At 49.5% G+C, this 16,476-nt stretch overlaps 2 protein-coding genes across 7 annotated transcripts in view; one reads left to right on the plus strand and one right to left on the minus strand.

The window, feature by feature from the left end:
• The window catches only part of LOC135809267 (uncharacterized), a 141,051-nt gene that overhangs the window by 11,775 nt on the left and 112,800 nt on the right, over nucleotides 1–16,476 (minus strand). For 4 of the 6 annotated variants that reach the window (XM_065322580.1, XM_065322579.1, XM_065322578.1 and 1 more), the window contains 5 exons: nucleotides 14,562–14,786; nucleotides 12,265–12,353; nucleotides 11,645–11,745; nucleotides 9,752–9,983; nucleotides 7,312–7,494 (listed from right to left, as the gene is read on the minus strand). In XM_065322580.1, coding sequence (XP_065178652.1) covers nucleotides 7,328–7,494; nucleotides 9,752–9,983; nucleotides 11,645–11,745; nucleotides 12,265–12,353; nucleotides 14,562–14,786 — 814 coding nt within the window. In that variant the 3' untranslated portion in view covers nucleotides 7,312–7,327. The remainder of the gene's footprint in view (nucleotides 1–7,311; nucleotides 7,495–9,751; nucleotides 9,984–11,644; nucleotides 11,746–12,264; nucleotides 12,354–14,561; nucleotides 14,787–16,476) is intronic. The other 2 variants (XM_065322577.1, XM_065322576.1) reach the window with 2 other exon arrangements.
• Nucleotides 3,061–6,888, plus strand: LOC135810441 (uncharacterized protein K02A2.6-like). The gene has a single exon (XM_065323934.1). It carries the CDS (start codon nucleotides 3,061–3,063, stop codon nucleotides 6,886–6,888), a length of 3,828 nt encoding a protein of 1,275 aa, XP_065180006.1.

A 16,476-nucleotide genomic window follows, 5' to 3' on the forward strand; every position in this document is an offset into this window, starting at 1 on the left:
TGCCAGAGAAATATTACGTACTACCGTCTGAACACCATAAAGGGTTAAGAGGAAATTGATTGCATCAATAAGCTCCACAATAAAATATTGCGACAGCGCTTTCGGCCATACTCCACTTTACTACATACTGAACCCATTGTAGTGGATGCACATCCCACTGTTTGTCATTGTATCCTTTTATGTAATTTGTAATGTAAACCGTCTCTCTGTTATGAACACCTGGTTCAGGAAGAAGTTTTATGGCACATGGATGCACCCAGCTACGAAGGAGGTACACCTGATTGACTATGTTGTTGTCCGTGCGGATCAGAGGAGTGAGTGGCATGATGTGCAGGTGATGCGTGGTGCGAACTACTGGTCGGATCACTCCATGGTGCGTGGCAAGTTTAGTTTTGAGGTCGGTCACAAGAAGTTCTATCCCGTGGCATCTGCAAGATCCCGTCCAATTGCTGTTGCTAGGCTGAGGGATGACAAAGTGAGTAAGGCGTTTTCAGAGAAAGTGTCTGACCTCCTGCCTGCTGAGGCTGTGGATGTGGATGGTGGTGTGGACACAGAGCAGGAGTGGGCGGCAATGCGCAAATGCGTGGTGGCGGCTTCCAGCGAGGTGTTGGGATACGAGACACGACGACAGCCGGACTGGTTCCGTGACGGCGCAGATACCCTCAGGCCTCTGATTGAGCGGAAGAATGCAGCACACCAGGAGTTTCTTCAGAAGGACACTCGTGGTAGCAAGCTGGTGTTTCGTACGCAGCAGAGGGCGGTGCAGCGTGCCGTGAATGCTGCAAAGGAAGCGTGGATCGAGCGGGTCGCCACCCATGCTGACAACTTGGATTGCCATAGCAGGATGCGGTGGGAGTGTGTCCGCCAATTACAGGAAGTGAATGTTGGCCGTAAGCCAGCACGTCCCTTGTCTGTGCTGGACGAGAATGGTAACCTTACGACCGACCCTGCTGCAACTTGTGACCGCTGGCAGCGGCATTTTGATGGTGTCCTCAACATCACAAGTCAGTTTTCCGACAGTTCGCTGGAGTCCCTGGAACGCCGTCCTACCTGCCATGAGTTAGATAACCCGCCCACGCACCAAGAAATTAGCCGTGCTCTCAAGAAGCTGAGCCTCGGTAAAGCTGGTGGTGAATCGGGCATATTGCCGGATATGCTAGTCCATGCTGGAGCAGACTTTCTTGCTGCTTTCCACCAACTCTTGGGTGACATCTGGGCCAAGGGTTCAGTAGTGGATGATTGGCGGAATGCGGTGGTGGTCCCTGTCCCCAAGAAAGGTGACCTTCGCTGCTGCGATAACTGGAGGGGCATCAGCTTACTGGATGTCGCTGGAAAGGTGTTTGCCCGGGTTATGCAGGACCGTTTGCAGGTGGTGGCTGAGGAAATTCTCCCGGATTCTCAGTGCGGTTTTCGGCGAGGTCGAGGTTGCACGGACATGATCTTCTGTGCACGTCAACTAGTGGAGAAGACTATTGAGCATGATACGTCTCTTTACGTCTTGTTTGTAGATCTTCAGAAGGCGTACGACTCCATCCCCCGTACAGCGCTCTGGAGTGTGCTGGATAGGCTGGGTGTTCCGCCGGTTATGTTGGGACTCATCAAGTCTCTTCATGAGGGTATGATTGCGAAGGTGCGAGTCAACGGTAAGCTTTCCGACAACATCTCTGTGACTAATGGGCTGCGTCAAGGATGTACCCTAGCACCCACCCTCTTCAACCTGTATTTCAGTGTGGTGGTTGCGGACTGGCGCGCACGTTGTCCAGACGCTGGAGTTGACCTGCTGTTCAGAAACGGTCGCAAGCTGGTTGGGGACCGCACGGCCAAGTCCCGGTTATCCGCGACGAGGGTGACTGAGTCCCAGTTCGCCGATGATGCAGCGTTGTATGCAACCACCAGAGAGAGATTTGAGTGCATGACGTCCGAGTTCATCTTGTGTGCACAGCGATGGGGACTGACCGTCAGCATTAGGAAGACGAAGGGCATGGCGGTGGGTCAACCAACATCAGTTGATCCCGTTCAACTCGGTGGTGGTAGCAGGATTGACATGGTGGACGGGTTCCGGTACCTTGGCAGCGTGCTCTCTGCTGACGGAACGGTGGATGCGGACCTCGCTGCTCGTTTGGCGCAGGCGTCCCGGCTGTTCGGCGTGCTCAGGTCTCCGATATTTCAGTGCGTACATCTCTCGGTCCACACCAAGCGGCTGGTATATCGTGCTATCGTCCTTCCTGCTCTTCTCTACGGTGCGGAGACATGGCCCATCAAAGCGGGTCATATTCGCCGACTCAACACCTTTCACCATCAGTGTATTCGCACAATTCTCGGTATCTCTCGTCGTGAGCAATGGGAGGAGAGATTGTCGTCAGCATCGCTGAGTGAGCTGGCAGGGGTGGACGTCGACATGGCCGATGTGATCAGGAAGCACCGCTTGCGGTGGCTTGGTCATGTTGCACGGATGAAGGAGACCCGGCTGCCCAAGCAGATGCTGTTCGGCGAACTGCCCTGCAAACGCCCGCAACATGGTCCCAAGAAGCGCTGGCGGGATGTTGTGTCCTCGGACTTTGCTGTCATCGGTTTACCTGAAGCGGACTGGTATGACACAGCGCAGGAGAGATCCACCTGGTTTCAGTGTTGTCGACAGAGGGTCGAGAAGGAAGCCCCAGACATCCTGTGCCCCAATTACCGCTGTGACAGAGTGTTCCGTCGTCCTGGTGACCTCAAGCGGCATGCGCCATACTGCAGATTTCGAGTTTAGAGCCTCAGCGTGAGGAAGCCATCGCTATCATTGCTACGGCAATGGGCGTTCAAGGTTCAAGGTTCAAGGTTATGTAACATGTATGCATTCATCCGGCCGCGCTGTACGACATGCGAGTTGTACCGTACGCACTTTAGCTGTACTTGCCTGCCTGGCTTTTCCTTTGATCTCTCTGTCGTTCTCTGTATTCCCACACACTTGTGATTTGTAGTAACGAAGCTAGTTACAAGATGTCTTTGGTGCGTTTGTAGAACCACTACATGGTGTCAGAATTGGTTTTTCTGTAGTCTTTGGCCTCGTGAGCGGTGATGGCTCGTTTCAACCCTCCAGCGCCTTTCGACTTCAGCTCACCGGACCAGTGGCCCGTGTGGAAACTCCGTTTCACCCGTTTTCGTGCCGCCACCAAACTGAGTTCCGACCCGGGAGAAACTCAGGTGGCCACTTTGTTGTATGCTCTCGGACCCAACGCCGACTCCTTGTTCGAGTACCAACTCGGACTATCCGAGGACGACAAGAAGAAATATGACGAGGTCGTCAGTGCTTTCGACACGTACTTCCTCCCCTCTACCAATGTTGTTCATGAACGGGCTAAATTTGAACAGCTTGTACAACAACCCGGCCAGACCGTAGAGGAGTTTGTCCGTGCTCTGTACAAAGCTGCAGAGTATTGTGAGTTTGCTGGCACGAAGGATGAGCGTATCAGAGACCGCTTCGTCGCCCACATGCTGGACAAGCGGGTGAGTCGGGAGCTGCAGATGAAAGACAAGAGCGAGCAAACTCTCGCCAAAGTTGTTGCGTTCGCACGGCACGCCGAAACTGTCCAGCAACAGGTTGCAGCCCAATCGCGCAGTGGCTTGGCCGCCGCCAGCTCGATTTCAGACGATGATGCCTCAGCCTCAGCTGTCCAGTCGCACCGTGGTGGTCGATCTATGCCGAAGAGCAGACCGCATGGTAGCTACAAATCTGCAGCAACGCCGCCTGCGACCGAATCGAAGTGCCCGAACTGTGGTGGAAGCCACCACTCGCAACGCGATCAGTGCCCAGCCAGAGGCCAGTGCTGCAAAGCCTGTGGCAAGCGCAACCACTTCGCGCGAGTTTGCCGATCGAAACCGTCCACCTCTGCCGTCACGAACGACTCTCCAGACTCTCTATTTGTTGGCCACACGACGTGCGCACAAAGTGTAAGTGATTCACCCTGGTTGGCACATCTAGCTATCGGAAAGAGTGTAGTCCAGTTCAAGCTAGATACTGGAGCTGATGTCTCTACCATGTCCGTGCAATCATACAATACACTGCAGCCCAAGCCGTCCTTATCTGCTACTAGTGCCCAGCTGAGAGGAGCGAATGACCAGACTATGCAGGTCCTGGGTGTATTTGAGGCTCACTGCTCCTTTCAATCCCAGTCCACTACCATACCCATCTTTGTTCTAGATGGTGCCAGCACTAGCCTGCTCAGCCGATCTGCGTGCACAGCACTGGGTCTAGTCCAGCGTCTGGCTGAAGTGCAAGGTCCAGTCCCACTCGTACAGTGTATGGTTGGTCCTGCTGCGCAGATTCACTTGACTTCCGACGCCACACCGTATCACTGCCTCACAGCTCGCAGAGTTCCTCATCACCTGTATTCGAAAGCACGTGAAGAACTGCACCGCATGGAAGATGGCGACATCATTGCGCGTGTCGACGAACCCACAGACTGGTGTTCGCCTATGGTGCCCGTCCTCAAACCTAACGGCAAGGTACGCATCTGTGTCGACCTGAAGCGTCTTAATGCGTCTGTCAAGCGGGAGACATTTCAGCTGCCAACGTTAGAAGATGCCCTGTCTTCACTGGCCGGAGCGACTGTGTTCACGACATTGGACACTGCTAACGGATTCTGGCAAGTCCCACTCAGTCCCGACTCTGCCCGTTTGACCACCTTCATCACGCCGTTCGGCAGGTTCTACTTCAAGCGACTGCCATTCGGCATCACATCAGCACCTGAGATTTTCCAGAAGCGTCTCACCAACCTTCTGGACCAGCTCCCCGGCGTGTTCGTCTACATGGACGATATCATTGTCTCTGGCCGTACGCGAGAAGAACACGACCGTAACCTAGCTGCCGTACTAGACATCCTGCAGAAAGCCAACGTCACGCTGAACATGACGAAATGTCACAAGCGTCAGGCCGAAGTGAAGTTCCTTGGTCACATCTTCTCCGCCAAAGGTCTCCACCCTGACCCAGCGAGAGTGTCCAGCGTCGCTAATCTGAAGCCGCCCAAGAACGTCACGGAACTGAAGTGCATTCTCGGCATGTTCGCGTTCATGTCACGCTTCATTCCCAATCTCTCGGAAGTCAGCGCTCCACTGCGTCTTCTACTGGGGCATGACACCGCATGGGAGTGGTCTGCTACACAACAACAGGCCCTGGACAAGCTCAAACAGTTTGCCACCAATGCGCCCTGCCTCACGTTCTTCGACCCAACCAAGCCCACGGTCATCAGCGCTGATGCCAGCAGTTACGGCTTGGGAGCTGTCCTATTGCAGGAGCATGACGACGGAATGCGCCCCATTGCATTTGCCTCACGCAGCCTCACCACTACTGAGCAACAGTACGCGCAGATCGAGAAGGAGTGCTTGGCTGTTGTCTGGGCTTGTGAGCGCTTCCACGGCTACATTTACGGCAACTCGTCCCTCACTGTCCAAACGGATCACAAACCACTCATCCCGCTGATCAATACGCGTGATTTGAACCGTGTCCCGATGCGATGTCAACGCCTCCTGATGCGCCTGCTCACGTACAATCCAGCCGCCATGTATGTCCCTGGCAAAGAGCTAGTTGTTGCCGATGCTCTGTCTCGCGCTCCGCTCGCCTGTGACGACACGCCTAGTCTCCAAGACGAGATCAGCATCAACCTCACATCTTACATCGGTGAGATCGTGTCGGATGGTAAAGCCCGTGACATTGCTGACGCCACCACACAAGATGAGACGCTCAAGCAAGTCCTCCATTTCGTCCAACACGGATGGCCGTGCAACCCACGTGATGTCGACGACACAGTGCGCCCATACTTCCATGAACGCCAGTTACTGTCCTGTGAGCAAGGTGTGCTGTACCATGGTTTCCGCATTGTCATGCCACCCTCTCTGCAGCCTGAGATGCTCGAGAAGCTCCACGAGGGACATCAAGGTGCAACGAAGTGCAAGTCTCGCGCCCGCCATTCCATTTGGTGGCCAGGCTTGTCAAGGCAAATCGACACGATGGTCGCTACGTGTGAAGTGTGCACCAAACACCGCGTCCAGTCGACCGAACCACTGCAACCCGTCCAACGCCCAACACTGCCGTGGCACACGGTTGGTGCAGATCTGATGGAATTCAACGGCACGACTTACCTCGTCATTGTTGACTATCGCTCGCGTTACCTCGATGTCGTACCGCTGACTGCCACAACCTCGATTGCTGTCATCAAGCATCTGCACCGCATCTGTGCCGAGCATGGTTTCCCGTCCACCTTGGTTACAGACAACGGTCCTCAGTTTGCCAGCGAAGCGTTTACTGAGTTCTGCACAGCAAACGACATCACCCATCGCACTTCCAGTCCACGGTATCCTCAGTCGAATGGCGAAGCGGAACGTGCAGTTCGCACCGCCAAGAATCTCCTGCGGAAGGCCGAAAGCCTGCAAGATGCACTCTTGGCTTACCGCACGACACCGCTGAGCAACGGCTATGCCCCATGTCAGCTGTTGTATGGCCGCCAGCTCCGTACCGGTCTACCTGCAACGACTGAGCAGCTGGAACCGAAATGGCCAGATCTCCCTAGTATTCTGGAATCGGAAACTCAGTCCCAGGAACAGCAGAAGTTGCACTACGACCAACGGCATGCAGCTAAGCCTCTCGCGACTCTACAGCTTCATGACCGTGTATTCATCACCGATCTCGAACGGGAGGGCAAGATAGTAGAGCAAGTGTCCAATCGTTCTTACCTCGTTGAGTCTGGTCACTCTACTGTTCGCCGCAATCGTCGTCACTTGATCCGACTGCCACTGCTAGAAGCAGAGAAGCCGACAGTCGAGGTTGAGTACGGTGGCACAGCAGCTGATCCAGTCCGTCGCTCTGCTAGAGCTCCTCAGCCTGTCAACCGCCTCATTGAATCATGCTAATTCAGCAACGTGCCGAGACGTATCTGCCGTCGTCTCTGCACATCACTCTTTCACTGCAACTTGCTCTACAAACAATACCTACATTATCGAATAGTCTTTGGACTCCTCATCTTCTCTACTATAGCCTGTTTAATCTCAGAGGGGAGATGTAGTGGATGCACATCCCACTGTTTGTCATTGTATCCTTTTATGTAACATGTATGTATTCATCCGGCCGCGCTGTACGACATGCGAGTTGTACCGTACGCACTTTAGCTGTACTTGCCTGCCTGGCTTTTCCTTTGATCTCTCTGTCGTTCTCTGTATTCCCACACACTTGTGATTTGTAGTAACGAAGCTAGTTACAAGATGTCTTTGGTGCGTTTGTAGAACCACTACACCCATCACCACCATGCGTTCTTAGCCGAATCACTAAAAGCTCACCCTTTTATTCTCACCATCAAAAGTCCTCCTCAAGTGGTCTCCCATCACTCATATCCTGGAATCCATCTGTCCGAGAACCACTGTTCCGACCACTGTTCCGACTCCGCCTCCACAGCAAGAAGATGATGACCGCAGCCATGACTAGAACGACGAGTCCCATCACCACACCTACAGTGACGGCTGCTGTACACATGAACACACACACACACGTACACACACACACACACACACACATGCATACACACGGCACGTGCACACACACGGCACGCGCACACACACAAACATACACGACATAGCCCACCGATCACATCAGGTGTCTAGTACAATGTCACTCGTGGAATTGCCTCTCACAAACCTGAGGTTCTGCAAAAGCACTCAGTACTGAACACTTCACAAAGACTCAGCACTGAACACTTCACAAAGACTCAGTACTGAACACTTCACAAAGACTCAGTACTGAACACTTCACAAAGACTGTGTGTGTGTGTGTGACTCAGTACTGAACACTTCACAAAGACTCAGTACTGAACACTTCACAAAGACTCAGCACTGAACACTTCACAAAGACTGAGCACTGAACACTTCACAAATACTCAGTACTGAACACTTCACAAAGACTCAGTACTGAACACTTCACAAAGACTCAGTACTGAACACTTCACAAAGACTCAGTACTGAACACTTCACAAAGACTCAGTACGCAGCACGCAGCACGCAGCATGCGGCATTGTAGAGTACACACTGAGAGGGGAGGAGCTTCTTCATTTTTTTTAAGGATATCTGACAAATATTTAGCTTAGCTGGAAAGGATTTAGATACATCTGCACAGCCTACTGCCGTAGCTGTTGCATTCTTGAAGAAGGAGTATTCGCTGTCTACTTTGTAGTAGGGGTGGCTATTTGTACTTGGTTTGATTTATTAAAATGTGCGCTTCGCTTCAAAACTCAAGCATATGTACTACAAAGGAACACCTGTACTAAAAAATCAACAAAGAGACGGTAGATAGATAACTACTGTATCGTTTCTTGGCCTGACCTAGTTTTCATCGCTGCTGGTGTCTCAGCGCGCATCTGCAAGTGCGTCAACCTGCAAACCGTCGACAGTTTTTTCATCTCCTCCAAGCTACACTGTGCTTCCTTGATTTTTTCACTCCATAGGCACGATTTAGACGATCGACTTCGCCTCCTCCTCGTGCAGTACAACTGCCAGAATGGTGGCTATAGGTGTTTTCGCCTGACAATCCCACGACACGTTCAAAAGAGGCGAACAAGTAAACCACCATGCATAAAAAAATCACTTCTCAACACCGTGTGCCGCGCGTACTGAGTCTAATACGGTATATCTGCGTCGACATGACTCTCATGCAGTCAGACCATGCGTGCTCTTCCCTGCCTGTTTCACGAATCCACTGACCCCGGAGATTGGCCATCTTGTGACGCATCGCGATCGCGGCTCCAATGACTCCGCACCAGTCATGCACCGTATCCGCAGGATAATTCACCTTTATTGCGCTTCAGTTTTCCAGCCAGGTTGTCGCCTGAAAGTCGACCTCAAGGGCGGTTATTTATTCCGATCAACTTCTCGACGATCTCTTCTGTGATCTTGATTCGTCGGCCGCCACATCGTGAACGACTGCGAAAGAGATCAGTAAACTGGACGGAGCAATGCTGGTGCTTTCTGCACGAGCTTCTGGATGACGCGTTTGCTGAAATTCTGCCAAGAAAACAGCGACTGCAGCGAATTCAATCCGCCAGGAGGCACTCGAGAACGATCGCCCAGGAGTTTCTCGTGCTCCGTGACAATTCCCCATAGCAGTGGGGTGTTGATTTCAGCACCAGGCCTTCTCTGTGTTGCGCGAGAAGCAACAGGAGTCCTCTGATGACAAAATTTGGACGCAAAATGCTCGAGTCGACTAGGATCCTGAGGCGCTGCCTCCTTTGGAGTTGGAGCCATTTCTTCTGCAACATCACAAGTCGACAACTGAAGGATAGTGTTAGGTAGCTGGATAGTTTATTCCGTCCTGAGATTATTTGAATTTGTTTGGTTGACGTTCGAAGCGAAACGCACATTTTAATAAGTCGGATCAAGTATAAATCAGCATTCAATCCCAGCATTCAATCCCAGCATTCAATCCCAGCATTCAATCCCAGCATTCAATCCCAGCATTCAATCCCAGCATTCAATCCCAGCATTCAATCCCAGCATTCAATCCCAGCATTCAATCCCAGCATTCAATCCCAGCATTCAATCCCAGCATTCAATCCCAGCATTCAATCCCAGGACAGACTGCTACTGTATTAACAGTTTACTTTTCTCTTTTGCAAAACACAGGTTTGCATGTGACCTGTGTGGCATATGATCTATGTTTCCATGTCCCCCTCAGCCCAATGTGTCCTCCATTTTCACTGCACATGTCACACAAATGTAATTAATGCCTTACCTTTATTGGAGCTTTCTGCTGCGGGCTTGTTGGTCGAGGGCGTGGTCGAGGCCTGTGTTGCCTGTGTTGAGGGTTTCACGGTGATATGCGGCAGCTGGTTCATGGTGACAGAGTCCAGCACTGAGCCACTACTGTTTACAAACTGTACGGTCATTATCTGTGTTCCGGCGGTTTCAATAGATATCACTCCAAACGTCGTCAAGCTCTTGACAGCCCAGGGAACTGAACGATACTGAAACAATAGGAAAATGGATATACAAGTGCATAAAATAGAATGGGCAGTTTGCCAACTAAAAACAACTTCATTTCGATGCTTTACAGCTTTGACTCGTACACACTGAAACTTTCCATTTTCAAAAGTACTGCTTTGAAATGAACAGAAAATCGATGCCTTAGGAAGTTCTGCTCCAGTTGCCTTCCGTTAGAAGGATTTTCAAGAGAAAACCTGGCCTATTCATAACAGGATTTTCAAGAGAAAACCTTGCCTATTCATAACAGCAACGAATCACAATAATGCACGTTTCAAGTGCAAAAATATAAACAAAGGCACACAAAGAGCTATATCTCAGAAACCTTCCTGTCCACCAACCCACTTCTCTAAACTCTTTCCGGCCATCTTCTCCACCGAATGTCCTTGAGAGATGTTGGGTCACTGTCTTCGAAATGTTTTCACTGTCGTTGACCGATTGGTCTCTTGTGTCCACGGTTCCGTTCCAGTGTCTCCATTGACATAAAAATGATGTAAAGGTTCGGATTCTCCCCATGATCAATGCTGCTTTCCAGTTCCACTGACTAAATCTCACTTAGTTCAAACTTATCCAGCATCAACGGAAAATTGCCAGTTGCAGTCTAATCATAAGCTCCTTGCAGTCATAAAGTAGCCTACAGTCCATTCATCGGAAACTGGCCCGCTGGCTTTTGAAAGTCGGATTTGGGCCGAATTGCGGATCAAAAACCCACTTTAAATCTCAAAAATCTGGGTTTTGGATCTGGTTCTCCATACATTTTGCCATGGCATCCTGTCCTAATTTTGTAAAACCTGGCTGAATTTATATTTCCCTGTTCTTGGACTTTTCTGGCCTCGAATGTGGCAAGGAGTAATCGCACGGGTCACACAATGCAGGATGTACTGTAGTTTTCATGATATCTACAACTATACGACAGAGACACCAAAAAGTTAGGGTGCCAGTTTCCAATGAATGGACTGCAGGAGTATCCTCAGCGTGCAACTTCGGACACACCTAGTCAAAGAGCTAGGACTACTACTTCGAAGTAGTCATGCGCTTGCTACAATAAATGACAGCGCTTGGCCTCGAAGTGGATGTTTGTGTTCTCTTTGCGACAGTAGAAAAAAGAGAAAGGGTTGTCACGGAAGGTCAAAAATCAAAAACAAGGCAAAGCGGACCAAAAGGACCGTATATGTACCAACTCATGATTTCCATACACGATTTTTTGCTCGAATATCAATTCAACAACTGAACGAATTATCTACTATCACCAGTCATGCACTTAGAAGCGTCATTTCGCGCTTTGCAAAGCTGCCTGAATTCTCCAAGATGCTATATCTCCACAGACACTGCTGACCCAGCCAACTCTCCTCAGATGCTGCTGATCCAGGCAGCAGTTTCTTCACTGCAGCTCTAGAATGTGTCATGATTGCCATGGATCCCTCAAACTTGAAATTTCCTATTCCTAAGTTATTTTTGGAGCAATGTTATAACGATCATATAAATTTGAATAATCGAGCATTGATTGCATCCCTATTGTGTAAGTAGGATAGGCATCATCAGACAACTGATAAGGCTCGTACAGCCAAGATTCGATTGAGTACCCTATAATGTACGTAGCTTGTGCACAAGTAGATTCAAGTGCTGACGCTAGTTCTTCACTAACCTGGCCTGCACCAAGATCAGCACCACCGGTACCGACGGTGATGTGTACAGTCCCTACAGACGTCACACTGCCATCCCTTGATATCGGTGTGGTGCGAACATCTGCAGGAAAACACCAGACACACAACTCTTGCATCGCCGGGGTATGCTGTGTACAGTCCACTGCCACAGTGCTAGGAAGATAACGCCCAGTAGGATCTCTAGGAAGTAGCACTAGCCTCTCAACAGGCTTCATCAATCATTCTATGATTTTGATACTCGGATGTTGAGCCAATAATAAAATTTAATGTAAAAAGGAAAGGGACATATGGCTACAAGTTAAGAGTAACTGTCCACCGCCATGTCTTAGTACTCTGTCAGTTTTGTGCCTTGTTGTTGCACTCTCTGCCTGTAACTTTGTATAGCATTCATTTTAGTTACAGTGATGGACAGTTACTCTTAACTTGTGTCCATACGTCCCTTTCTGGCTTTTCGCATTCTATGATTATTCGTAAAATGTTGCCAGGCCACAAACTGTGCAGGCGACAACCTTGCTAGGAAGTAGTCACCCGACGCGCACTCAGAGCACTACGTCACCTTTGGCTTAGCACAATTCCAGCAGCGAGGGTATACTGTACTCACAGTTGTGGTAATGACCACACACATAGAGGTTGACACCAAACTCTGCAAACACCGGATTCAGAAACTCTCTCAGCTTGCGTTGCACTGGCCTGTACATGACAGGCAGGAGCATTATACTGTTACAATGCCGGACTTGACAGACAAAACAGACCTAGCCTTGCAAAGGAGATCAGGACCACTGACTATTCCACAACAGAGCATGGTTTCTGATTAGTCGCACATACTTCCTCCACATCACCGAAACTGCAGCTTCATTTCAAAAAAGTTCAACGAGATCTATTTACCCTGTCCACAACCATACACGCTTGCAAGCACTTGAAACAGCGCAGGAGGTACTGGTAAATTCAGAACTGGATGAGTTACATGGTCTGCATACCATTCACAAAATGGGCCGCGATCAGCTAAAACATGTCTTTGGGGTTTCGTAAAAAAGTTGGGAAATGACGAAATGAAAAAAAATGTTTTTTGGAGCGCGTTCGCTCTGCAGTTCATTCAAAATTAATGATTCATGATGTGGCGATCATCTTCTCAAATTTTGTTCAAACACTTGTTTGGCGTTCTACTTCAAGTAGCTGGCGAGCAAAGACTGACAATGTCCGCATCTAGTGATACTAGAGCAGCTCGCACGGCCAGACGATCGCTGTGCATGGCCCAGGTTTGTTCAGGTGTCTCCAAGTCCATGTCGGCGGGTCTGCAGAGCGACGCTGACAATTTGTTGGGATCTCATTGATGTTGATGTCGACAGCGAAGCTGAATCGTCCCCGTCGTCTCCAGTAGCGAAGAGGCACAAGTTGTGGGCTAGTACATAATCATTTAGGCGGCGAACCGGCTGCCTTACGACGTTACTTGCGTTCAGCTCTCATGAGGCGTCTGACGCAGTCTCGGAAACGCAGGCGACGATCGAAAGTGTCACTGCAAGAATCGAAAGAGTATGCAAGTGCAACGCCGCCCAGCGCATCGTGTTGCTTTCCAGGAAAAACTTGGGCCATGCCTTTGAACTGATGTCGTTGACATGCTCAAGTCGGTGTCAACATCTTTAGTTCTGTTGTATTGTGCTCCGCCACAAAAGCCACTAAGTAATAGTTTGTCTCTTTGTGTCAGACTGTGCGAAAACTGTCATTTTCTATTTCAAAGTACATATTTTGAAAGCGGGGTTTGGGGCACTTGTAGACTACTTTTCTGCCCTGTATCACCTTCAAGAGGTCAAGTAAGGTCCCAAGAACTGTTTTCAGGAAGAAAACAAAATTTGAAAAATTTCACCCTAAGACATGTTTAAGCTGGTTGTGGCCCAAATATTCACTGATATCTGGGCTTTTCAGAGCTGGACTGATTTAGGATCAAAAATTGAATATAATTATGTGCTCAGAAATGCCGTGCACATGCCTTGCAGACTAATCAATGCTATTAAAGGGGAAGTTAAGCCTAAAATCAAAATTTCACCGGTTGTAGTCTTCGGGGTGCTGAGTCGAATGGTCTTGGTCCGAGGAAGCTGAGACGCTCCCTTCCTCCTTTATTCCCAATCGAACTTGCGCACTTCCACCGAAACTGGGTGACTGCGCCCTACTAGATGGGGATTTGTATGCAAAATGTCACTAAAAGCGCCATTTCGTTCTTATAAAAGCACGGATGACCGCGATTGGCCCATATGTTGTAGTCGTTTGGACGCTGAGTCGACTGGTTTTGGTCCGAAAAGGCTGCGATGTAGCGTTCTGCCCTTATTCCCAATCGAACATGGCTGAACAAGCGGTCACGTGCTCGTGCGCGGTCCACCAGTCACCTGGTCAGTGTGCCTTCAGGCTACAACTTACAGCATGTTTGAGCGAGTTTCTATCACTCGAGTTGAACCTTTGAACCTTTGAGTTGAACCTTGGTGTGAAAGTTGTTGCCTGCTGGCGCGGTGACCAGGTGGAAGTGCGCGAGTTCGATTGGGAATAAAGGAGGAAGGGAGCATCTCAGCTTCCTGGGACCAAGACCATTCGACTCAGCACCCCGAAGACTACAACTGGTGAAAACTTGATTTTAGGTTTAACTTCCCCTTTAAAACTGTCTGGTGTACGGATAAACTCTCTACCACCATACAGGTCAATTTCTGGAAAAACAGACTTTTACAATTGTTTATGGGTGGTATTACGCATGGGATAGTAATGACACCCCGCTAACTCCACTACTGAGCCTATTAGTCAATTGCTTTACCATAGACCATGACACGTTTATTTATAATTTTTTTAATAATATATTATTCAATTATCCTTGTTTACCCAGCTGTAATCATAATGGCAATGCTGACACAAACTCACAGATCAGCATCTTGCTGGCGCTGCTCATTGTTGTAGAGTGGTCGATGGCCAGCAACAATGACCCAAGGTTGGGTAGCCCGATTGACAGCATTGAGATCATATCTCAACCAGTTGTACTGCACAGATCCAGGGCTGAGGTCATGTTCAGTGCTGATCATGACAAAGTGTACATTAGCTACATCTACACTGTACCAGAACACACCATTGCTTCCTGGAGACTGGGGCCTGGAGAACATAACAAAGAAAAACAAAAAACACGACTGCTAGAATTGTTGTAAGTCTACTCAAGTTCTTCACTTGCTCCCAGCCCCGTGCCATCTCCACACTCATACAATAGACGACAACAACTACATTTAGAAGACCGTTTATTGACACGACGACGAAGCACAACTACTTGTAGACATGACGAACTCAAGACGAAGACTGCTTTTCACAGCACAGCAACACGCGCATGCACTAACGACATACACAAAACAATGTACTACAACGGAGTGGCATTGCGGCGGTAGGATATAGGGAGAAAATCAGGAAAGTACCATATTTCCCCGATTATAAGTTAAACTCGAATTTAAGTTGCACCCCCATTTTCAGATTTGAGGGGGGGGGGGGGGTTGACCAATTGGGCATCTGTAAGTAGTCGGGTTCCCAGTATGCAGTCTTCCCAATGTCGGAACGGCAACCACCTACATTTAGATTAGATAATCTACCAATCCTGAGAAGATTGTCCGGGTTCGAAAGGGTGCATGCCAATGGGGCAAGTAACTTACTTCAAGGAGGCAACTGAGAGCTAGTAGTCTCTTTACACAAAATGCACAGCACCTCCTGCAATACATGCACTACATGCACAGCACTTCCTGCAATACATGCACTGCTGCACGGTGCAGGCCAGTGACTGTATGGGTGTGAATGTCAGGATAAGCTAAACAGTTTTCTCACAAATTACAGGTGAGGGAGGGAGGGTCACAGAGAGAGAGAGAGAGAGAGAGAGAGAGAGAGAGAGAGAGAGAGAGAGAGAGAGAGAGAGAGAGAGAGAGAGAGAGAGAGAGAGAGAGAGAGAGAGAGAGAGAGAGAGAGAGAGAGAGAGAGAGAGAGAGAGAAAAGAGGGAGAGAGGGAGAGGGAGAGAGAGAGGGGGGGGAGGGAGGGAGAAAGAGAAAGGGGGAGAGAGAGAGAGAGAGAGAGAGAGAGAGAGAGAGAAAGAAAGAGAGAGAGAGAGAGAGAGAGAGAGAGAGAGAGAGAGAGGGAGGAAGAGAGAGAGAGAGAGAGAGAGAGAGAGAGGAGAGAGAGAGAGAGAGAGAGAGAGAAAGAAAGAGAGAGAGAGAGAGAGAGAGAGAGAGAGAGAGAGAGAGAGAGAGAGAGAGAGAGGAGAGAGAGAGAAGAGAGAGAGAAAGAGAGAGGGAGGAAGAGAGAGAGAGAGAGAGAGAGAGAGAGAGAAAGAGAGAGAGAGAGAGAGAGAGAGAGAGAAAGAGAGAGAGAGAGAGAGAGAGAGAGAGAATGAAGACACGGCAGAGAACAAAGCACAAGGTGGACAGTTTGGGTTTTTTTCTTTCATGATTCCAATGTTATACTGGTGGAGTCCGAATGACAAGGCATAATAATTATTTCCATCTTCGGCGTAGCGCCAAAAAGTCAATGAACGTGCAGGGCTCACTTGAAGTTACAAGCGATACATTCCAAAGCTTACTGGTATTTTCCAGTACTGGTACTATCGTTGCTGCAAAAAGCTTCGTCTTTGAGCTTTATCGAAAATGTTCTGGTCTCCTGTGATGAGGCCACCGCAGCAGCGTCTATACTTACTTGCCTTGAAGCAGAATATAACATCGAGAAGTTAAACTTGTAGCTCTTACTGCACAGGGGTGCTACAACTGTGTCTTGTAGTTGTACCGAACGTCAATCACCATGCACATTTTTCCCCGC

The sequence above is a fragment of the Sycon ciliatum genome, chromosome 2 (genome assembly GCF_964019385.1).
Source record: "Sycon ciliatum chromosome 2, ocSycCili1.1, whole genome shotgun sequence".
Taxonomy (NCBI): domain Eukaryota; kingdom Metazoa; phylum Porifera; class Calcarea; order Leucosolenida; family Sycettidae; genus Sycon; species Sycon ciliatum.